Source organism: Coptis chinensis, chromosome 2 (assembly GCF_015680905.1).
Source record: "Coptis chinensis isolate HL-2020 chromosome 2, ASM1568090v1, whole genome shotgun sequence".
NCBI classification, from domain to species: domain Eukaryota; kingdom Viridiplantae; phylum Streptophyta; class Magnoliopsida; order Ranunculales; family Ranunculaceae; genus Coptis; species Coptis chinensis.
The window spans coordinates 12742498-12765963 of record NC_141457.1 but is presented as its reverse complement, the minus strand read 5'-3'; the positions used below and the strand labels follow the sequence as shown (position 1 = coordinate 12765963).

At 36.0% G+C, this 23466-nt stretch overlaps 2 protein-coding genes across 2 annotated transcripts; one reads left to right on the top strand and one right to left on the bottom strand.

The window, feature by feature from the left end:
• The first annotated feature begins 2876 nt into the window (after nt 1–2876).
• On the top strand, nt 2877–4914 carry LOC147514946 (AAA-ATPase At3g50940-like). Its single transcript, XM_086585622.1, has 2 exons — nt 2877–4096; nt 4216–4914. The coding sequence occupies exons 1-2, from the start codon at nt 3104–3106 to the stop codon at nt 4717–4719; spliced, it is 1497 nt and encodes a 498-aa protein (XP_086441748.1). The 5' UTR covers nt 2877–3103; the 3' UTR covers nt 4720–4914.
• Nucleotides 4915–8256: 3342 nt separating this feature from the next.
• LOC147514945 (uncharacterized) lies at nt 8257–23393 on the bottom strand. Its single transcript, XM_086594424.1, has 7 exons — nt 23175–23393; nt 23059–23099; nt 22898–22972; nt 10097–10201; nt 9948–10023; nt 9314–9390; nt 8257–9061 (listed from the first exon to the last, which is right to left on the bottom strand). Exons 2-7 carry the CDS (start codon nt 23091–23093, stop codon nt 8926–8928), a joined length of 504 nt encoding a protein of 167 aa, XP_086450550.1. The 5' UTR covers nt 23094–23099; nt 23175–23393; the 3' UTR covers nt 8257–8925.
• Nucleotides 23394–23466: the final 73 nt, after the last annotated feature.

Genomic DNA, 23466 nt, shown 5'->3' with positions numbered 1-23466 from the left:
CTTATTAATCTTACAGTCTTTCGTTTGTTTAAAGTTCTCTGTCTTTTTCAGTTGTTCTTAAGGAGCCTTTTTATTTTCTTTTTTGAACCGTGAAGACTTGAAGTCTCCAAGAATCGACCACAAAATTCAACCTTAGGTCTTCTTCAGTAGCATCCAGGATCCAGATTGAGCCATACAATCTGACCCAAATTCTAAAGTAGGCCTAAACCTATGTCTCGGCTTTCGGTTGGGCTTTCATCCCCCTCAAAAGCCCATCCAATGTTTAAGGTTGAACTTGGGACTTTAAAACTTGAAATTAGAGTTAGAACCAGGTTGACTAATGAGAACGAATTTGTGGACATACAAGGAAACAGAATAAGTTTGTGGACAGGCAACTGTTTGTTGTCCACAAGACCTCAAACCTTAGTTTTTGATTGGTGGAGTGGCTGCCCAAAAAAACTGTGTTGCTGCCCAAAAAAATTGTTAAACTGACCGAAAATGGATTTAACCAATAGAAATGTGTTGTTTGTGGACAAGTCTGTCCACAAATTCGGACTCTACAAGGAAATCTGTCCATGGGACAAGTGAATCTGATTCATCCACATCAGCAGCTAGATACAAAATAAAAAAGTAAATAAAAGGAGAAACAAAAGGGGTTTTCCTTATGAATTTCCTGTTCATTTTCATCTAATTAGCTTTGTGTCACAAACTAGCTCAACACAGGCAACAATTTTTGCATGGCAATATACATAAATCGCCATAAATTGAATTTTGTTCGAAGTGCAGTTGTTGTTTTTCATTTTAAAATTTCCAATCTTTAATTTCGAGCATAAATCAATGGTTTTGTGGGAACAAAGAACCCCATTTTTTTAGAAAAAATTATCACTTGAAATTTGATAAAAACATGAATTCGGCAAACCCATTTAAAGATTGAACCTCTCAAGAAGATTTGGTAAATATTAAAAAGTCCCATTTCGAAATTTTTGTTAAATGTTAAATGTCAAAGGCGTCTATTTTTTTATTTTTATTTTGTGATTTTGGTAAGACGTGATCAGAATTGGCAGAACAAGGTTGTAAAGAAGATGAACAGTGCAGTTTGCATTTGCTTTCCTTTACTGCTGCTCGACATGCTGTTTTTGTTTTGATTTACTATTTCTTTTCTTTGTTTTACCTTAATCTGTTTAGTCCATTTATTTTACAAGGAATATAAATAAGGTGTTAAGCGGCTGGTCCAAAAGGTGTATGGCTGGAGGTGGACCAATTAGGTTCACTTGTCGGACAGGAAATGTATTGTATGTCCACAAATTCTTTCTCTGACTTGACTAATAGGTTTTAGAGAATTGCTAGCGTCCTGAGTGGAGATGAATGTATAGAAGAAACAGTATATTGAGAAACATCATTTTTTCTAAAGTCAAAAGAGCAATCGGGTTGCAAAAATAAAGGATTTCTAACCATCTCGTTATTTTATAACAAAAAATTGGGTGGTGGTCACGTTTATGGGGTCAAATCAATACATTCTAAGAAGAAATATTATCCTAACCCATTACAACCCATTACAGACAAAACAATATTACTTGTTCACCTAATGTAAAGGTTCTACTTCATTTATTAGAAAAAAAAAAGACAATCAAATCTGAGTTGACTCACTTTCCTCTCTTTTTCAAACAAGCACCCAACCAAATCCCAACCAAGGCCAGCTACCCATTTCTCCGGCCGCCGGATTCCGATCCAGCAAAATTTTTTTTTTAATCCATACAACATTTTTCATTTGAAATTACAAGGAGAACATAGAAGCATAGCATAAAACTAAGGTATCTACCAATTTGAAATGTGAATTACCCAAACAAGAACCAATATATTTGAAAGTAATAACCCTCTATATTTTGAACAATTTCAAGTGAGTTGAAAACCTAAAAACAAAACATAGTAAGAGCACAACTAAAGAAAACCATTCATTAAATTTAGAGCAATTAAACTAATTAGAGTCCCACCTTTCAATTTCGGAATTAACAATGTATGAGATGTATGAGACATTTATATTGGCAAGTGGTGGTGGTGGTGGTGTGGAGAGGGAGAAGAGGGGTTGAGAGAGAAATAAGAGAATAAAAATAAAAAATGAATAAATAAGAAATATGAATAAAGAAGTGAAATTAAAAAACAAGAGAGTGGCGTTGATTGGACCCGGTGGTGGTGGTGCAAGAGGGAGAGGATGGCTATGAAGACTGAAAAGACTTTGAGTTTTACTGGTTTTAGAATTGTATTAAGTTTTACAAGTAACTGGTCACAAAGTATTGTTTTTTATTGGGTTAGGATGGTCCTACCCCTTTAAATAGGCAGAATGCTAGCAATTCTCTAGGTCTTAGGTCCATATTTTGAAAGCAAAAATGAAAAATGCCTCTTATTACACTTCGGTCCTTGTGCAGGTTCTTTCGCAGTAAACAAACAGTCTTAGCCAACTGGGTCTAGCTCGACCTTCGTTCCTTAAATCAACAGCGACCAAGACTTGGACCTTTCAAACTCAAGCCACGTCCCAGATACAACTTATCTATCATTCCATCTTCTTGAGCAATTGGATATCATACGTTTTACAATTGGATATCACACGTTTTACTAGGGAGTAGTAGGGAATGTTGCTCCCTGCGGTGAATAAAAGAAACTAGGTGCAATGTCGCCCTATACAGACTGGCAGGGCGGAATAGTCATCTGTTGATACAGGTTAGTCCAGGAAAAAAGGTTCAGATCGTTTGCGCCTCTGTGCCATATTTTTTTACATAATATATTTACACCAGATCTATGAGCTTTGTAAAATACACGAGATGCAATATCGACGAATATCATTGGGGAGTAAAGGTCTTTATTATTTACAATGCGTCAAGATAGCAAAGATCCAATTACATTAGAACAAGTTAAGACAAATAGGAAGAAAAAAAATCTAGCATACTAGTCATTTAGTCGTCAAAGTTGACCTGAATTCCGTGGGAAGCAAGTCATTGCCTTGCAAACGACGCTAGTTGTCTTCGAGCCATCACATATAAAAATGCAACACAACCAAAGGAAATAAAGCGAATATTTGCTTTGAGAGATCTAACACACACAGGTTTTATAACTAACTCAGTATCCAAACATGTTTTCGAACGCACAAATGCCTTCAACATCCTCGCTGTTTTCCGCTTATGCCTCAATAACTGCTGCAATAATGTTGATCCGGTCAATTGCAAATGAACTCATACCTCACCAACTTCAAACCCAAATTCTTTCAAAAATCCAATTCCTCTTCAATCCAATGTCTTCTCGTCTCACTCTCCTTATCGAAGAATTTGACGGACTGACTCGCAACCAAGTTTACGAGGCATCAGAATTATATTTACGCGCGAAAATAAACCCCTCCATAGAAAGACTTCAAGTGAGCAAATCACCAAGAGACAAAGACCTCACAGTAAAAATCGATAAAGGTGAAGAGATTGTCGATGTTTTCGAAGGAATTCAAATTAAGTGGAGGTTCATTTGCTCCGAGACCAAAAAATCCAATCCACACCAACCTTATGCGTCTGAACAAACATCCGAAAATCGACATTTTGAGATCACTGTTCATAAGAAATACAGAGACATTGTGTTGAGTTCTTACATACCTTATGTACTAGAAAGAGCAAAGACCATGAAAGAAGAAAACAGAGTGGTGAAACTTCATACACTGAATGGTTCATACTTTGATAGCTTCAATGATCCAGGTTCATGGGCTTCAATCAATCTTGAACACCCTTCAACATTTGATACCTTAGCAATGGATCAAAACTTGAAGAAGGAGTTGATAGAGGATTTAGAAAGGTTTGTCAAGAGGAGGGAGTTCTATAGGAAAGTTGGTAAGGCTTGGAAACGGGGGTACTTGTTATATGGGCCTCCAGGTACAGGAAAATCTAGCTTGATTGCCGCCATGGCTAATTATCTCAAGTTTGATGTCTATGATTTGGAACTTGGAAATGTTTATCGCAACGCACAGCTTAGGAATGTGTTGGTTGCTACGGCAAATCGATCCATTGTTGTTATCGAAGATATTGATTGTACAGTTGACTTGCAAGATCGGGAGCCAAGAGGGGAACAACAAGGTCCGGACATTAAGGTTAGTAATTTGTTTTTTGTTAGATTAAACGTTTCTAATTGTTATAATTCTGGTGTACTTTTGAGTGCGTAAATGGCTTACAATCTCTGAATTGATTGGTTCTATTTTATTCTTTCCAGTTGACGCTTTCAGGGCTGCTCAACTTCATAGATGGGTTATGGTCAACTTGCGGAGATGAGCGAATAATTGTCTTCACCACCAACCACAAGGATCGCCTTGACCCTGCTTTATTGCGCCCTGGGCGTATGGACATGCACATACACATGTCCTACTGTACTACTGATGGATTCAATCTACTGGCCTTGAATTACCTTGGCATTCACAATAACAGTTGCAACAAAAACAAGCTTTACTTAGAAGCTGAAGATTTGATTGAGAACTCTAAAGTCACCCCTGCCGAAGTGGCTGAAGAGCTGATGAAGAGTGAAGATGCTGATGTTGCCATTGGCCACTTACTCACATTTTTAAAACGAAAGAAAATGGAACCTGACGAGCCAATTGATGATAAACCTGAAAATCAAGATCCTGCTAAAATGCAAAAAGTTGAAAGTGAGGATGTTATTGTAAGAAATATAACAACAAGAAGAGGAAGAGGAAGAAGAAGAGGAAGAAGGTTTTTCTAGACGTGGTAGGTGTATATAGTTTGTTATTTCGAACGGAATGTCTGAATTCCGTTGGATTTTCGGTTTTTGAAGAAATCAAATCGGGATCGAAATCGAAATGCTCGGCAAGTAGGACAGGGGTATTATTGTAGTTAAATCAAATTATACGTACTATTTTTTTTATCGATTGGAATTTGGAAACAATTTATCCTACCACCCTCTTCCTCTTTCTTTCATTTTTTTGTTAAACCCATACCATTTCATTAACATTAAACTTGAACTATGTCACAGTTAAGGTTTGCAATACAATTCGGAAGAGACTCAGAGGCTATTTGTTTTTTTGGGTTAAGTTATAAGAGGGTCTTATAAGACCATATATTATAAGAGGCCAGGGTCTTATAAGATGATCTTATAAAGTGGTTTGTTTTTCATTTTAAGTTCCTCTTACAAGTATTTGTAAAAATAGAAAAAACAAATGCATGACATCTTATAGATGGTTATTTGACAAATATAACCCTACTTTACATTACATTTAACTTGAATAGATTAATTTGAAACAAGCGTATAGTTTGATTTTCGATTTCAAATCAATTTTGATAATTAGAATATCGATTTTAGAAAAATACTTTAATTGGCGGTGATGGTAGTGGTCTTAATAACACGGTGGTGGTGGTAGTGGAGGTGATGATATTGGTCTTAATAGCACGGTGGTGGTGGTGGTGGTGGTGGTGGTAGTAGTAGTAGAAGTGGTGGATGTCTTAATAGTATGTTGGCAATGGTGGTGATAGTCTTAATAGTACGGTGGTAGTGGTGGTGGTGGTGGTGGTGGTAGTGGAGGTGATGATATTGGTCTTAATAGCACGGTGGTAGTGATGGTGATGGTAGTAGTAGAAGTGGTAGTGGTTTTAATAGCACGGTGGTGGTGGTAGTAGTAGTAGTAGTAGAAGAGGTGGATGTCTTAATAACACGGTGGCAGTGGTGGTGATAGTCTTAATAGTACGGTAGTAGTGATGGTATTGATAGTAGTGGAGGTGATGATATTAGTCTTAATAGCACGGTGGTAGTGGTGGTGGTGGTGGTAGAAGTGGTGGTGGTGGTAGTAGTAGTAGTAGTGGTAGAAACGGTGAATGTCTTAATAGTACAGTGGCGGTGGTGGTGATTGTCTTAATAGTACGGTAATAGTGGTGGTGGTGGAGGCGATTATATTGGTCTTAATTACACGGTGGTAGTGATGGTGGTGATGATTTTAATAACACGGTGATGATGGTGGTGATAGTCTTAATAGTACAGTGGTAGTAGTGATGGAAGTAATGATGGTGGTGGTAGTGGTGGTGGTGATGATGGTGGCAGTAATGGTGGTGGTGGTTTTAATAGTTTGGTGGTGGTGGTGGTGATAGCCGGTGGTGGCTAGAGCAATAGAGTTATTTGGAGAAGAAGATAATGAAAAGAGAAGAAGAGAGAAATGAGGCTAGAGGTATATGGATGGGAGTGTTTGAGTCATTTTTCAAGTTATAAGACTTATAGAATTGAAGTACATCTAATTTTGGTACTTATAGAATTGGAGCCTCTTATAAGACATTTCTAGTAGAATGCCTCTTATAAGAGGCAAAAAACAAACAAAAAAAATGTCCAAAATCACTGGGCCAAATCTTATAAGAGGCAAAAACAAATGGCCCCTCAAAGCTTGGATCCTTAATGGCCCACCTAACCAGCTCATGACCCTCCCCATTGAACAACCGGTTAATCCAGTGATAATTAACTATGCAACTTCCACTCAGATTACTACTAGCTAATTTGATTGCAGTCACTATTGTTTCCAGCTGCCAGTTCATACTTGCATCTAAGGTAGGATTTGCAAGAGCATTGATCACGGTCCGCTTCAATCAAGTAGCAACTAGCTTGGAAAGATGCAGCCAAGTTAATTGCAGTTTCAGCTGCAAAGAACTCTGCTTCCTCTGCACTCTTCACTTTAAAAGTCCTGAAATTAGTTGCTACTGCTTTCCCTGCCATATCCCAAGCAATAACTCCTGCTGCTCCTGCTCCTTTGCCTCCAGCCCTGTCATAAGATGCATCAAATCTAAAATTAATGCAATCCTCATTTACTCTAGGCAAATTATCAGTCATGTTCGAAGAAAAGGATTTAGGTTTTAGAAGTATGAGGTGAATCCTCCGATTTCTCCTCCTTGTATGCTGTCAGACTTCTTTTCCATTGTGCACTGCACCACAAATGATGCTATCCCTGTTGAAAGCTTTGCATTAGAATTTATATAGATTTCTTGCCTCCCATACACTGTGAAGTACTATGCAGACAAGAAGTCCTTTGCCTGCAACTTCCTCATTGCTACTTTGACACCAGGGGACCACTTCATCCAACCATTCTCTCATGGACCATGAGTTGTATGTGTCCATTCTAAGGTTCATAGGACTTGCAAACCATAGATTTCTCACCCATTTGCAGTTAACAAACAAATGCATAGGGGTTTCTGTGCATTCTTCACACCAAGGACAACAAAAATTTCCAGTTATCCTTCTTGCTTCTAGGAGATCCCTAGTAGGCAAACCTTGCATGTATACTTTCCAAATGAAATGTTGTCATTTCCCAGATAGTTTTAACTTCCAAATATGGTTCACAATTCTCTTGTGAAAAGAAGATGAATTTTCATTCTAGTTTTGTCCACCACTACACCAGAAAAGGCGTTTACTAACGGTTATATCCGTTACTTATATTGTTACTAATGGTTATATCCGTTAGCTTAGGGGCGGCACTCTCACTTAGGCCAAATTTAATAACGAATATAACCGTTACTGATAATAATTTTAATAACGGTTATATCCGTTACTAAAATTCTTTGTAACAGATAGCCAAATGTTGGTGGCCCAATTAAATTTGTAATTTCTAACGGAAGTAATGGGTGTGCTATTTATTAAACTATTGTTTGTAACGGATATATCCGTTAGTAATGGATGTGCTATTTACTTAACTATTGTTTGTAACAGAAATATCCGTTGGTAAACTGTAGCCACTGAAAAAAAAAACACTGGGTCAAATAATGTCCACTATGCACATTTAATTCATGCAAATATGATATAAATATCACATTCCACAAATTTAATCAACAAATTAATAACAAAAAACAAAGCCACCAATCAATTAAACATTATTATAAAAATATAACCATCAATCTAAATCCCAATTTACAAATCAAACTTCATAGAACTGAATTCACCTAACCTAATCTTGAGATGTCAGTCATAGAAGATCGCATTTATGACCCAACTCATTTATGTGCAAGCTCACGTCAAAGTCGGTTAGAACATTAATCCCTCTATTTAATTGCTACAATGTCGTAAACATGAGCAACAACCTTTTCTTGAGTACTTGCAACAAATAAGAAATCAATTAAGGCATATGCAATTAAAGGAATAGATCTAAGCAATTAAATAGTGAACAACGAGTAAATTGCCAACTTCCATGCACTAATACAAGCCTAACCCCCTAGCATTACAAATAGAAACAAATTGGAACAAACTCTTCTAAGCAAAAAAAAAAATAAAAAGAAAAGAAAAAAATAACTGATACCGAGGGAGTTTCAGAATAGAATACATCCTTTAAGATAAAAGAATGTGTGATTAAATGTATCCTACATGCTCTGTTTCTGAGTAGACAAAGACAAACAGTAATACCAGGTGTGTCTACCGTTAGATTCATGGAAATTTCAGGCCAGAAAAAGAATCAGCTAGACCAATAGTGGCTAGGACAAGCAGACAAAAAAATATAAAAAAAAAAATACTAATAGGAGAAGTTTAAGATTTGTCCCCTTAAGCAAAACAGGATTACCTAATGACATCGAGCCAACAAAGGTCTCAAGAAACCTATGACCAGAAAAAAGTTTTGCCCGGATGACTCGTGACTCTTCTGATGACATTGTCTTGGAAAGAATAACTGTCCAGTTATAGAATAAACTTAAGAAGAAAAAAAAGAGAGAGAAAGAGAGAGAGGTATAACATATAGGTGCGTATCCTAATGGTTAAAGTCAAGTCGCTATAGCAGACTTGAACAAGGAAATTGTCATCTTTATACGGTCCATCATGCACATAAATGTGAAAACAGGTATTGTCAGTTGGAGGATATATCTTAATAAATTAATATTTTGTAAAGCCTAGAACTAAATAATCATACCGCATCATTTAGAACAGATTCAAAGTTGGAAGATTTCTAATAGATTTTTAATCGTGCAGTAGGAAGATTTTGGCCGAGTACTGGTTATGATGGCTGTTACTACCACTACCTCCTCCACTGCATGCATATGTACCAGCACTCCAAGCTAGCAACCATTCTTTGAAAATAACAATAGAGTTGAACCTAGCAAAAAACTAACAGTAGAGTTAATAATAATAATAATAATAATAATACTAATAATGAGAGCAGATGCAACATTAATAGTATGTTCCAACTTGTATTGAATGAAAACATAAAGACAAACTTTACGGTACTAAGTGCAAAAATCAAAAGTAGTAAGTGTGTATCACTTGCATTTGAAATAAACACTTATGCGTGCAGGTTCTATAGGTGAATTGCAAAACTACATTATCCTACTTGGATCAACCAACTTACCTGTTATAATTTCGTGGCCGATGATCCTCATACTCATGCCAAAGTGGCCGCTTCACATTGTCTGTTTCAGTTAGTGCCTGCATAGATACAGGGAACAATTCCATCAGATGAAAATACGAAAAAAAAAATATACGGCTCAGAAGATTCCACTGGTGAGATTTAAGAAAATCGTGATCGAGTTTTTCAGATATGTTAGGACTGTTCTCAGCACATTATTGACCTATTTTTGTATGCTAAACTTGAGTCAATGCCTAAAAGATATGTATATATTACATAAATATTTATCATTAAGTGTGTATTCACAACACAATGCCATAACCTATCTTAAAGATCACAACTTGACAAAGATCACTAGGACACAAGTTAGAGGCCCACTCAATTATGGCTTCTTAATTATAAAAAATAATGACGACTCTCAACGAGAACTACAGGCCAGAAAGATAATTTTCTTCTTCTACAAGTATTTGAAGTAAACACAAAAATCAAGAGCTAACTGAACATTTGGATTCGTGAAATCATTTTGTCTTTACCTTTCAACAAAGCTACTTAAATACATATATAATTATAACAAAAATAATTTTGCAAAATGAACATAAAATAAAATGTAAAGACAACATTTTCAAAACAACTCTACCTTTTTTGGAATCATTACATTCTCAAGAAGGCGAGGAATATGAGGGTTGCTAATAGGGAATTCGTATGTTGCACACCTGGAACAGTAAAGACTATTATTTTTGTGGAAATTTCAATTCATAATATGCACAACCTTGTTATTTAACTTACAGTACATCGTTCTTCGTAGCGCTTTCCGCTTGCTTCACAGATGAGGTATCGTTAGATGAGCCTGAATACTCACTAGATGGGGCTATAAAACCATTCATATCCCCACTGAGCTGTATTGCATGGGTACAGGTACGAGTGTCCGGTTTGGACACGGGTACGGCGATTTGGACACGGTGAGGTCTGAAAATCAAGATACGGGGACACGGCTAATATTTTAATTTAATATTATATTTTATTAAAAGATAAATTATTTTAAATAGAAAAAAAAAAAAAAAAAAAAAAAAAAAAAATATATATATATATATATATATATATATATATATATCTGAGCGGCTAGGTAGGCGGTAGAATTTCGGATGACATCCAAACAATGAGAATATCGGCGGTTGGATCATATCTGATCAGATCTGATGAAAAAACGATATTTCGAAGGGTTTGAGTTTCGAAATTCTGCTTTTACGAAGGGTTTGGGTTTCAAAATTTCCTCCAGCAAACACCAAACTAAGATCATCAACAGACTTAACAAACAACAAATTCAAAATCAAAACCACCGAAATCATCAACAACAAATCATCAACAAAATCAAAACCACCGAAAAACCCAAAATCAAACCCAAAACCACTTATTTTCGATTTTCAACACCCAAATTTGAAGAACCCATCTTAAAATTCGATTTGAAGAACCACTACACCAGAAATGGCCAAAAACGACGGAAAAAACCGTCTTAAATCGAGATTTACGACGGAAAATAGTGTCTCAGAGTCCGTCGCGTATAGCCCTGTCGTTAATATTAACGACGGGAAATAGAGTAGTAAGTTGAATTAGAATTGCGACGGACTTGAGACAGTTTTTGCCGTCGTTAATATTAGGACACTTGAAACCGTCGCAAATTAAATTTTGTGTTGTAGTCGATGTTTTCATAACTAGAACTCGTCCAACCGTCGTGAATTTGTGTCTTAACTTTAGGACGTGCATATCCGTCACCATTTCATTTTAGGGAAATCAATTAACGACCCGGTTCCCCGTCGTATTTGTTTAAAGTAATTTTTTTTGATATACAATTTGTTTTCCCCTTGCTAAATGATATCTGATTTGAGGTTCTCAATTAATAAAATCAATTACACAAACAACATACTAAAACAACCTATTTCAAAAATTGATATATAATACATTGAAAATTTCCAAAAGTTACAATGTTTTCAAGCTTTTTGATTGCCAACAACTATATATACAACTCATGTATAAACAATCAATGACACTGTTACATATGGCTGAACTGAGTTGAGATCACAAGATAGGCTTAGGCCACTTCATGTTGACAAAATCAAACAAATGAAGATAAAATCAACCTGGTGATCTGCATCCTTCCAAAGTGTTAGTCTCTCTTTGTTCAAAGAAGACCGAAATAAGGTATCTGAAATACACAAGGCGTAATATGCTATACTACGCATGAAAAATGAGTACTGATGATTTCTTGTGGTCTTTGTGCTCCTGCGAACATGTATAATGAAATCATATTATTAGTTATATAAACTCAAGGCATCAATAGGTGAAACATCTGTGTGCATGAAAAGAATACCAAGTCAAATAGGGCAAAGTACTACCAAAATTATTTCTAATTTTCTCCAAAGCGATAAGTGCATCTACACTTTAAGGATGTCTAACTTTACAAGGAGTCATTAATAACATATGAAAGGAAAGTTCAAAAAAAAAAAGAGAGAACTGTCTCCGGTGTGGAGTTATATTATAAGTATCCCTCAAAGAAGGCACCCATGCACCCCCATGTATAAATGTAATTTCGGGCACTCATTTCAAGAATGGATGCTCATTTCAAGTAATGGATGGAAAATAATACAAGGAAGAAAAAAAAAACATCTGAGACAGCTTCGCATCTAATATCCCGAGTCATACAGATCGGTAAATAAGCGAGGATTCCAATCCAAAAATAAAGGTAGGAAAACCTTATCCATTTCATCTAAAAACATACAAAGAAATTCCCCATACAAACTCAAACAAAATCAAGAAGTAGATGACCAACTGCCTCACGCTATTTGAAATATAAGATCGTCAAATCTCGAAGCACATCCAACATTTCATTGAAGGTAACTTTCCCATTGCAATTCAGATCATAAACCTTGAAAATAACTATAACAAACAATTGTTAGAAAACAATAAAATCTCTTCAATTTTAAACCAAACACGAGCACTTAACTTTGAGCTCATTACACAAACCGACCGAAGTTTCAACTATCAACTTAACTAATTTATATCAAAGATTGCATCTAACTTACTTTGAGCATAAGTAAAGGCTAGTGGGAGATCAGTAACTCAGCAAGATTCAAGCAGCAAGAAGCTTTTGTATGTCCTACGCAACACCAAAAGAAATGCATTAGTCATAAAATGAATATGGGTATATAGCATGCTATTTTTCTCTTTTATTAATTTTACTACTCAATAATGTAAGAACTTCGAAAACACCCGTCCCACAAACATTCCACTTAGATGCAAGCTGGTACGGTGAGGTACTAATGAACAACAAATGTTAGAACTTAGATTTGGCCAGCTCTATGGACCTAAGTACGCATAAATGAGTAAACAAGGTTCTACATTTCGGTTATGCAAGGTTTAAGCCTCCGCCTCCTATGTCTTATCTGTCACTCACCGTTGACGGCTCAAAAGTGCAAATATGCTTTTAGGAATATTTTGCCTTTCAGGAATAAATCTGAACAGTTATGTTGAGCGATTCTGAGAACAAAACGAAAAAGATAAAAATATAAAAAATAAAACACCGATAAAAAAAGCTGTTAATCATTCAAGTATGTGTTCTTGATTATTGACTTCTTACGAGTTTTCTTCTACCTCTGAGCTTAGAATCACTAGGATATTAACATGTTGCCGATTAAGATGTCCCAAGAGAGATTGAAGCTCTAATGCTCCACGGAAGCTCGAAATACTTGAAGCTTAGCTTGTTTTGGAAAACCCGGTCATCAACTCCCCTTATCCTTTGTATTGAAATCGATAGTTTGGTAACAAATTCAGTTTTACTAAGAACACGCACAAATTCACTTCTCATCTTCTCTATTGTGCGTACTGTACTCGAAGTTACTTCGGTTGGCTTAATCTGATGTGTTATCTTCGCTATAGTGTTATATTATAAGTGGTATGTTGTGCGATAATAGGAGTAAGCGTAAGTGAACAACTTGAAAACATTTAATGTATTATAGTCAATTGAGTCGCTTTAAAAAAGAAAGGGTCTTGCAACAGCAGAACATGGTTTAGAAAATATTATTGCGACAACTTGGTCTTTGCAACCGAAAGCCGTAATGACAACAGATTCACAGATTAAATTAAATGCATCATGTTTCTACCAAACCTAGCATACATAGTCTTAAGAATGTCAATCGGTACCTCTTGATTCTTGAAATGCTTTTTAAGAGTAACATGAACGCATTACCTCAATTTGGAAAAGGAGAGGTCGTGGGAGGGTATCTTTCCACAACCTTACCATTTTTGTCAAACAAGAATTTCTCAAAATTCCATTTGATCAGTCACCCCGAAACCCTCCCCGCACTAGACTTCGTGAACCGATAGATTGGAGCAAAGATTTGGTCCGTTCACATCAACCTATAAAATTTAAAGAACACTAAGCAAGTACTTGTTCAATGAGTGTTTGCATGGGAATCGTTAGCAATTGACACACCTTGTCAAAAATAGGGAACTCGCTTTACATCTTGTACAAGCAAAACCGCTTAATCTCTCGAATTTGAACTGTGCTCTTGACCACCGAACTGGTTGCAAGGAAAAGCCAGAATCTCAAGTCCTGCATATGTAAAGGTAGATTTTGAGACAAACCATAAATGCAAAACTAGAGAGAGAGAGAGAGAGATCAAATTTAGAATACGGGTAAAAGAAATTAGGGGTTTGACTTAATTACCTGGCATAAGGAGTCATCTTCATGTGACAACTAAGAGAGTAACTTTTGCTAATATATAGATTCCTCTTTCCTACTTTTATATGTACTATTAAGATAGTTGTTTACCAAAAGCGTGAAGGAGGATTGCAGTTTATGTCGGATATTGATAATGAATATGTTCACATAAATAAAAACTTTACAAACTAATACCTAAAAATCCACAACACAAATTAAACATGCTACATAATCGGAAAATTTCTCATCAACCACCTTGAACGAAAACAGACGTATCTTTCTCAATATAGTCTGGAAAGAGACAAATCCAATTAGGTTTGAAACTAGACTCATAGAACTAAAACTTACCTTAAGACCTTGAAAGCTAAATTTTATTCAGAAAATCACAGACGTTGACAGAACCTGCTGAACTGTCAGCTCGAGAACTAATTCATCACTCTGAAGTAAAACAGTCATAACTATCACTATATAACTTAGAATGGACCAAACCAAAATGGATATAAAACTGCACTCGAAAATCTACAGCTTCTGTTCAGACCAACCAAGCAAATTCCACATAAAACTTTTAATGAAGCCGACTAAACACAGAACATGGGCTGGAAAATCCTAGTTAACATAGCTGTGCTAAAACAGTTGTATCTTTTTCTATATATATTGGATTGAAACAAATCCAATTGGATATCAAAGTTAAGTAAGAGTTCTACAACTTCTATTTGAACCTCAAAACCTAGTTCCTACTCACAAATCCACACAAGTCAGCACAATAGACCACAAAAAGGAAAGACAAACAAAACTAAGTTATCCTATTTGTCATAATTTCAAACTCTACAAACCCAAGTTTCTAAGTTTTAGAAACATATCAACCCCAAACATGAAGAATTTACCCAAAACGTTAATGAGGTGCATTGATGTTAAAAGTGATTTCTTATCTGTACTTAGGAAAAAAAGGAAATGCATCAGATGCACTTGCAGAGAAACTGCACCTAGTGATTATAGCTAACCGATAGTACTCACTCAATAGTCTTTGGTGAATGTACAACTCGCACACAAATAGAAGCATCAATATGTTATTGAAATTTGAAAGTACTCAGAACAGCTATAAACAATTAATATCTAAATAGGATAAGGAAACTACTAGCAGGTAACTAAGTTGTCTTTATGTTTCTCTTGTTGATAAGGAACGAGATAACTTCATGTTTTTTTTTAAACGGTAACGAATTCGTAGTGTATCAAAAATGCAAATCAATTTGCAAAAGCAAACAGGGAAAACAAAGAAACATTACATCGATCATATCACTAAAGGAAGAATAACATCACTCAATTTCTTGAGGCATTTTCAATTTCGAATGATAACACTTTTTTGACTATGCAATCTCCATAAGCCCCTTTGACTATTTCACCAACCCATCAACCACAACCTGCACTATGCCCGCGGAAACATGGCAATTAGAGCCAATACTCTTTTCACAAAGCTTAAGAGCAAGACCAAACTCCCCTTTCCCACAAACACAGGGAATGAGTGCCTCAAAAGTGAACCAATCCAGAACAACATATTATCATATACGCTTTTTAGCTTCATCCAGATTCCGTTATTGCCATACCATTTTATAAAAACATTATAATGTAAAAGATTAGGTTTCTCTACGTTATTCCCAAGCTGTTAAACTAATTCAGCTGCCTCCGATATTAACCAAACCCTGCAACTTAGCATAATAACTTATTATATCCGGGACAATCCCACTCTCTTCCATCCTAGCCCAAATCCTCAAACTTACCATCCCTATAAAACCCATTCAAGAAGATTGTATTAAAAGTAATCAAACTCGGCTCCACCCCATTTTTCTCCATCAAACGAGCATTCTCCCACTTCCCCATTTCAATAAAAGCCTGAATAAAACAAGAATTGGTAGAAACTCTGATAGGTGAAGCAAATCAAACCTATTTTTAAATACAGAAAATAACTAAACAAAACTAGAGTGGCTAGGAATGCCGCGGATATTCTCTGGAAAATTTAAAACGTCGAAGTGAGCTGTGGCTTATAAATAGGAAGATGAGGAGATAACGGGCGAAGGATATTCTTTCTTTTTTTCAAAGAGAGTTCTCTAAACAACTTGTCGGGTCTCATCAAACTTGTTAGACACAACACTAGCATTATCGCCTTAACAAGACGTTCACATTTTAACTCGGGCAATTCATCAAACAGTTTTAAAGCATGATCAAACATACCTGCTTTCCCATATAAAGAAATAAGTCTCATAGCAAAACCTTGTTTAATATCATCAAACTTCTTCTTCCGATGTTCCAACACTAACGAATGTTGGCGACCAATAGTTTTTTCATATACTAAATGTCGAGAACTTAAAACCGACGTATTTCGAACACTTTTTGAAGTTTTCGACGACAAGGGTAAGGTTTTTGTTTGGAAAGTTTGTTAATTGAAGTGGGGGTTTCTTCTTCTTGTTTGGGTGTTTGGGTTTTGTGAGAGTTTGAGGTGTTGTTTGTTATTGGGGTGTTTTTGGCAAAGACACGGTGAGGACGAGAAATGGAAGTAAATATTGTTGTTTTGAGGTTTGGTCTAAAACCGATTGTCAAGTTTGAAGAGGGGTTTTGAGATAACTTCATGTTGATAACTAGAAATAATAATTAGATGTTATATCAACATTTATATAGATAAATAATATAAATCTAAACTACAATGAGTGTTGCAAAAAGAAATTATGTTCATAAAAGTCAGTACTTGCAAGTTGCAACCAACACTAGATATTCATGGATTTCATAGATAATGAATTAATCAACATGTGTACCTGGTCAATGGCAGCAAGAACATCTGCAGTGAATTGAAGCCTCCAAAACTCTTGTACAATGCCTTGTAGACCTAAATCTTTGAAACAGATTTTCAGACCATCAAAAATGTCTACTTACATCAAACTTTGACATGGAAATAATACTTCACTATTTTTTACACTAATTAATGGAAATTGACAATCCATCATCATATTAAGCATCGGCTAAAAATCTATACAAGGCAATGAAAAGTGCTGCAATTTACTATCATCGGTACTATCCTTATGTAGTGTTGCACACATTTATGATATGGTGGTTAGAAAGACTTACGATCCGTGACCATCACCGTCAAATGGCAAAGCATGGTCTTGATTGGCATTGAATATTCCTCTTGTTATAGCGGATGCAGCAAAATGACGAGCACCAATCAATTTTCTATTACAAGAGCCGGATGGAAAATCACTCGTGACTTCACAGATATCGGAAAAGTGTTCGTGAACCGGAAAACATGCTCGAAATGTCATCGGAGAAGGGTGTGTTGGATCAATTCGGTGTCAACAAAACCAATAACGATTCCTTCTCCAGCTAATTCAGGTCCACCTTCCTCAACCCATGCCCCTAGAGGAAGACCCAAGAACTCGAGTATGGGTAGTTGCAGTTTAATATAATCACATCAAGAACTCGAGTATGGGTAGTTGTAGGTTTAATATAATCACATCAAAATATACAACAAAGACACAAGCTTTTACATTTTAAGGGATGAAGAAATCCTAGACAATAATAAAACACAATAAACCCAAAATTTAAGAAATTTGCACAACCCATGAGTAGAAATTAGGGTTCTAACAAAAACGAAAATTGGTGAGAGAGAGAGTGAGTGGGTTACCAAAACTGAGAGAGAGATGCGACTCTTGCCGATTTTGAGAGAGATTTGAAGCTCTTAGTGTCAAACACTCAAACCACTACCACCAAAGATTTACTGTCTTCTTATACTAGGGTTAGTGAAAGAAAGAAATACTTGGGCGGGGTAGTCAAATATTAGCTAAATATTGAGCTAAAAAAAAACAAGTGCAATCACTTTCTCTCTAAAATCATCTACGACATACCACCGAACTGGAAGAGCACACAATGTCTCGTCTCTGATTTGGGACGAGAACTTCTGTCCTTCAGTCAACTAAAGTCAACCTAAGTCAACATAAAAAAACCAGTACGACGGGTTTCAAACAATTTAAGACGGTAATTATTGTTCCTAATTGGAGACGGGGTATAATGTCCCAAGAGTGCGTCCTAATTCTTAAATTCTGGTGTAGTGAACCCAAAAACCCCCATTCTCGATTCTCACAAGGTATGTACTTTTGAAAATTTTGAAATATTTGTTCGGTATGTTGGTTTTTGTTTGATTAGTTGATATTTAAGGTTGTTTGTTGATTCAATGGTTTGCTAGGCCTATTTTAGTTGATTTGTTGAGAATATTTGAGGTTGTGGTGCTGTTTTGCTTGTTCTTGTAGTCTAATTAAGTAATTTTATGTTGTTGTGGTTGTTTAAAAGAAGGAAGTTGGATAGAATCTACCTAGGGGAATGCTTTATATTGAATTTAGGAAAGAACTAGCTAATGAAATTGTTCTTTGCATTTTGTTTGTCGATCAGATTCCAGTTTTTGTGAGTATGTTCTAGATTTCAAATTCCATATTTGAAATTAAAGATTTACACAAGTAAAAATTTAGAGCTTATAGATTGCAGGTCGTAAAACGCCCACACAATGCCATCTGTATTCATATTTTGGTCATCACTGGTTATGGTTTTTTACCTGCTGGCGATCCTTTTCGCTTTGCGCAATTCTTAATCAAATTCATTAGCTTTCTCTTCAGCCCAAGTTGATTCTCATTCATCTTATCGATCAAGTTCTGAGTTGAAGCTTTCAATTGCTAGATCAATTAAAAGCATGAGCAGGATTTCTACCCCTTCTATTTCTGCTGTGCCGTGTGGACTTTTAGTTTGGTCTCTTACTATTGCTCTTTGTTTTGCTTTCAATAGGGAAGAGGTATTCCAGGTTGAGTGGAGCCCTAAACATGAAACTGTCTTAGCGTCATTTCTGCCGACAGAGGTCGATGATTTGGGACCTCCGGCAGAGGTAGTCACTCGACTATGGCATGATGGTTGTTTAAATGGCAGGTAGGACATTTTGAACTTAAAAAAGAAGGCAATTCTGCAGCCTTTGATGTCTACATTCTTCTGGTGATGTCTACATTCTTCGTGGTGTTTCTATCCCAGCCTTTGACATAGATACTCTGTGGGAGTTCCAACCTAAAAAAATAGGTAGTGCATAATTATGATGGTCAATACTCACTAAATGTATGTTTTTTTTTTATTTTTTTAGGAGGTGGTGCAAAGGCGACTGAGTGGAGTTGAACAAAGGAAGACTAGGTTAGGAGAAAAGGAAAGAGATGCCAGAAGGGTCTATTTTTAGGGTTGGCATTCACCGGTGAAATGATTGAAATGTCATTGGTTTTTCTTTGGCGGGCGATATCTCGTGTGAGGATATTTTCCACGTAAACATGCACCAGCTGGCTTGGTCTTTATACTGGGCCTGCAACTTTTGCTGTTATTAATTTGCAGGAACATACATCCTTTTCTTTTCTGAATGTGTGAAGCCCTATGAAATGGTTGAAAGCTATAGAAAACCTTGAAAGTGTTGTGCACTCCTATATAAAGTCGTAGAATCTAGAATATTCTATAGTATAGATTGTCCCATGTAAATTACTTGTGCTAGTGAATGTGTTGATATATCTTCCGTGTAATTAGTGAAGTTTTCTGAGTGTCCTCCCAAGTTTATGGATAAGGAGGAGGACTTCATTTGTAGACATGCAGGTTCTAAGAAGAATAAAAGTACTTTTCTTTAAACTACTTTCCAGATGTGTTTTTTTGTATGGGTCTTCCTTGGTGGAGTATAGCGTATATGTATGGTCCTAGACATAATCTAGTCAACTTAACTGCTTGAAGGGCAATACTGGAGTGTGATCACTGGTCATTTTATCTTGTTGGAATGCCAGTTGCTGTGGTTTTGGCTTTCTTTGCCGATTTTGACTTTAAAGGCTTATGGTTTGGCATGTTAGCAGTTCTGACAAACAATAAGGGAGTCTACATTAAAGGGAGTTGAAGCTGGCTGAACTTGCAGCAGATTCGACAAACAATGTAAGGGTGCGATCCCTTGTAACTTTAATGACCTATCAAGTTGTAATAATAGATTTTGATGACCTATCAAGTTGTCCTTTGAAAATAATGGAAAGAACAATTGCACGCATTTTGTTTCTTCTTCTCACTAGTGTTCCGATTAATTTTTGTTTACTATTTTAAAATCTTTATATTTTTGGTATGTACTAACTCAACTTGTTTCTATCATCCGAAATTCTGAATACCCCATCTAAGCAGTTACTAGTACTAGTTCGAACCCTTAAATGCATTTCAAATGAAGTGAGCTTTTCGATATACTTGAGTATTAATTGTTTGCTATCACCGACATTAGCATCACAAAAATTGCTTGACCTCAAGGCCCACTTCCAATCCCAGTTTTGGAATTTGTCGAATGTCAATACCCAACTCATGTTATAAATGTCGAGGAAAAGCAAAACACACAAGCAAAACAAGCCCCTGAGAGCTCTTCTTCCAGTTTCTTGTCTCATTTCAAAAGGAAAAAAAAAAAAATGATAAAATGGCTAAAAAAAATTGCGCTACTGGATCAGGGCTTCCTTTCTTTGGCTTGTTTGTTTGGTTTACTTCACCCGGTTTGAATTCTCAAATATATATTTTCCCTTCTCATTTCGAATGTTAGGATTTTTTTTTCCATCCTTGTTTCGTGGGTTGTTTATTATCGAATCAGCTAGCTGCCGCCACAAAGCCGCTTGAATCTGTTGAACTGCTGCAGGCCTTGTGATTTTCCACTACTTGTAACAAAGATCGATTCCAAAGAAACCCGAAAGTCACACGCAAAACAACAAAATAGGAGGGTGCTCAGGCCAAATAAGGGGAAGACTAGCAGCAAAATTTCTTCTTACAGAGTCGCACAATGTTTAAATTTCGTGGTGTTCTTGTCATATCGCCTTATGTAAGTAATGACTATATAATCTCCATCAATGAAACAACAAGCTACTTTTCGGAAGGTCCACGGAACTTATCAATAAAACATAACGAAATAATGATGAGAAAAATACAACATTATGTTAAAACTGGTAGTACTAATCAGATGACAATAGCACACAAACTACTGAGCTACTAGCTTTTAATTTGAATCAAATCTTGGAACATTGCGACTCATTACAGGTACCGTAGGGTTTGGATTCTTGATGATCCAAACAAACAGAGACGCACAAAAAAATACCAAAATCACTTTCATATATCAAGTAGAGGATCAGAAAAATACCAAAATGCAACCTAGGAGTAATTAATAACAAAAATAACTACCAAACGAACCAATAACAAATCTAGGATCACATATCAAGCTAAAACATACTGCATGACTACATTTAAGTTTCATAACAAGTCAGATGAAACATCGATCATACCGTAATATCATCATAGTAGTGAAACTTCATCAAAATAGAACGTTGAAACACAAATCAATTCCAACATTTTATCAACAACTCATAAAATGTTCACAAATACATCAAAACCAACAGTGTAACTTTAGATAGCAGAAATGGATTATTAGTTTTTTACCTCTTCAGGCATTCTGTCAAGAGTTCTCATCAACTGAACCAAAGTCCTAACCATTTTACAAGCATAACTCCTAAAAACCCAATTATTCACACCAATCATTTAGTAAAAACCCAAACAGCTAGCAACCAAACACAAACTAAAACAACAAGTAATTAGCAAACACCACATGTATCAATTAAAAAAAAATAAAAAAAAATTGAACAAATATTTCAAAATATTTCAAAAGTACATACCTTGTGAGAATCAAGAATGGGGGTTTTTGGGTTCTTCAAATCGAATTTTAAGATGGGTTCTTTAAATTTGGGTGTTTGAAAATCGAAAATAAGAGGTTTTGGGTTTGATTTTGGGTTTTTCGGTGGTTTTGATTTTGTTGATGATTTCGGTGGTTTTGATTTTGAATTTGTTGTTTGTTAAGTTTGTTGATGATCTTAGTTTGTTGTTTGCTGGGAGGAAATTTCGAAACCCAAACCCTTCGTAAAAGTAGAATTTCGAAACCCAGACCCTTCGAAATATCGTTTTTTCATCAGATCTGATTAGCTATGATCCAACGGCCGATATTCTGCTGTTCGGATGCTGTCTGAAATTCTGCTGTCTACCTAGCCCGCCCGATATATATATATATATATATATATATAAATTTTTTGATAAAGCCTATTTGCCATTTAAAACAAGTTTAGATTTTGAATATAACCATTCCAAAAAAGCCCAAGCCCACATTGCTTAAAAGCCCCATTTAATCTTATCTATGGAAGAAAGAAAGAAAATAGCCCAAGCCCACGGCACTTATTAAAGCCCACATCTTCTTAATTGTGTTAAACAAACCCTAGATCTGAGTTGCAGCCGCCGCCATGGAAGAAGATGGTGCACAGCCGACAACATCAGGTCAGTCTACTCCATTTCTCGATCTCTTCCTTCTTTCTTAATCTTTTTTATTTTTTTCTTTGAAAGAGTATAGATTCAAATGGCAAATCTGTGTCGTGTCGGTGTCGGTACGACACGACACGGGACACGCCGGAATAATAGGCGTACCCATGCAACACAGCCACTGAGAGAAAGAGAACAGCACCACAAAAATATCACTTGTAAGAATGGTGTTTAGTTTTAAGAAATAACAACATAGATCCCTGTCAGAACATTGTCCATTCATACCTGGCAAAGATCATATCTCTTTCTTAGTTGTATTTTGCTCATAAAGAGAGACAATTTGAGAAGTAAAATCATGAGAACTCTATACAAAAATCTTTTCCCTACTCTCAAAATTTCTATTGATTTCATATTCCTGAGATCATATACAGTTTGCAACAATATCAACAAAATGTACAACTTCGCACTAAAGTTACCTTCTGAAAAAAGGATAAGAAAATATGACATTGTACCTCAAGTTCATTTTCCAATTTACTGGTCTCTTCAAGAAGTCGTTTTTCCTCGATAAAGGGAAGCTTAACAATGCCCTTACATGAATAAAATTTGAAGTGAACGATGGATCTTAGTTAAAGAATGTTAATGAATTTTATATCATAATAAGAGGTAAGCAAACCTGCCACAGGAATCGCTTCCCATCGATATCAACATTAAAATCTGGTCATTGGGACAGAAAAAATTAGTATCTGACTAAAAAGTAGTAATTACATTCCAGATATAAATTGATCTTACCAGTTGGATAAAAGTCAATGAGGTTGGATTGCTCCTCAGTAACAAGATGCTAGTAAGCTTTGGGAAGAGCAAAAATACTACAGAAGCAACTTCAGATGTGTTATGTGAAGAACAAGATGACAAACAATGTAGCAAGGAGATGTTCTAACCTACGAGGTGGAAGGACTCCCATCAGCTGATCAAAAGGTTTAAATGGTACCCCCATATTAAATGAGACATTTACCCTGTAGGGGAGCAATATCCCCATTAAGGAACATTGCATACGAAGCATAAGCGATCTCAATACATCGAC

Bases quoted from the DNA above. Each gene is read 5' to 3' on its own strand.
- LOC147514946 (XM_086585622.1), top strand. From the start codon at position 3,104: ATGTTTTCGAACGCACAAATGCCTTCAACATCCTCGCTGTTTTCCGCT. The intron at 4,097-4,215 runs GTTAGTAATTTG...TATTCTTTCCAG, and splicing joins AACAAGGTCCGGACATTAAG to TTGACGCTTTCAGGGCTGCT.
- LOC147514945 (XM_086594424.1), bottom strand. From the start codon at position 23,093: ATGTTGATATCGATGGGAAGCGATTCCTGTGGCAG. The intron at 22,973-23,058 runs GTTTGCTTACCT...TATTCATGTAAG, and splicing joins GGAAGCGATTCCTGTGGCAG to GGCATTGTTAAGCTTCCCTT. The intron at 9,391-9,947 runs GTAGAGTTGTTT...GTATCTATGCAG, and splicing joins ATGTAATGATTCCAAAAAAG to GCACTAACTGAAACAGACAA.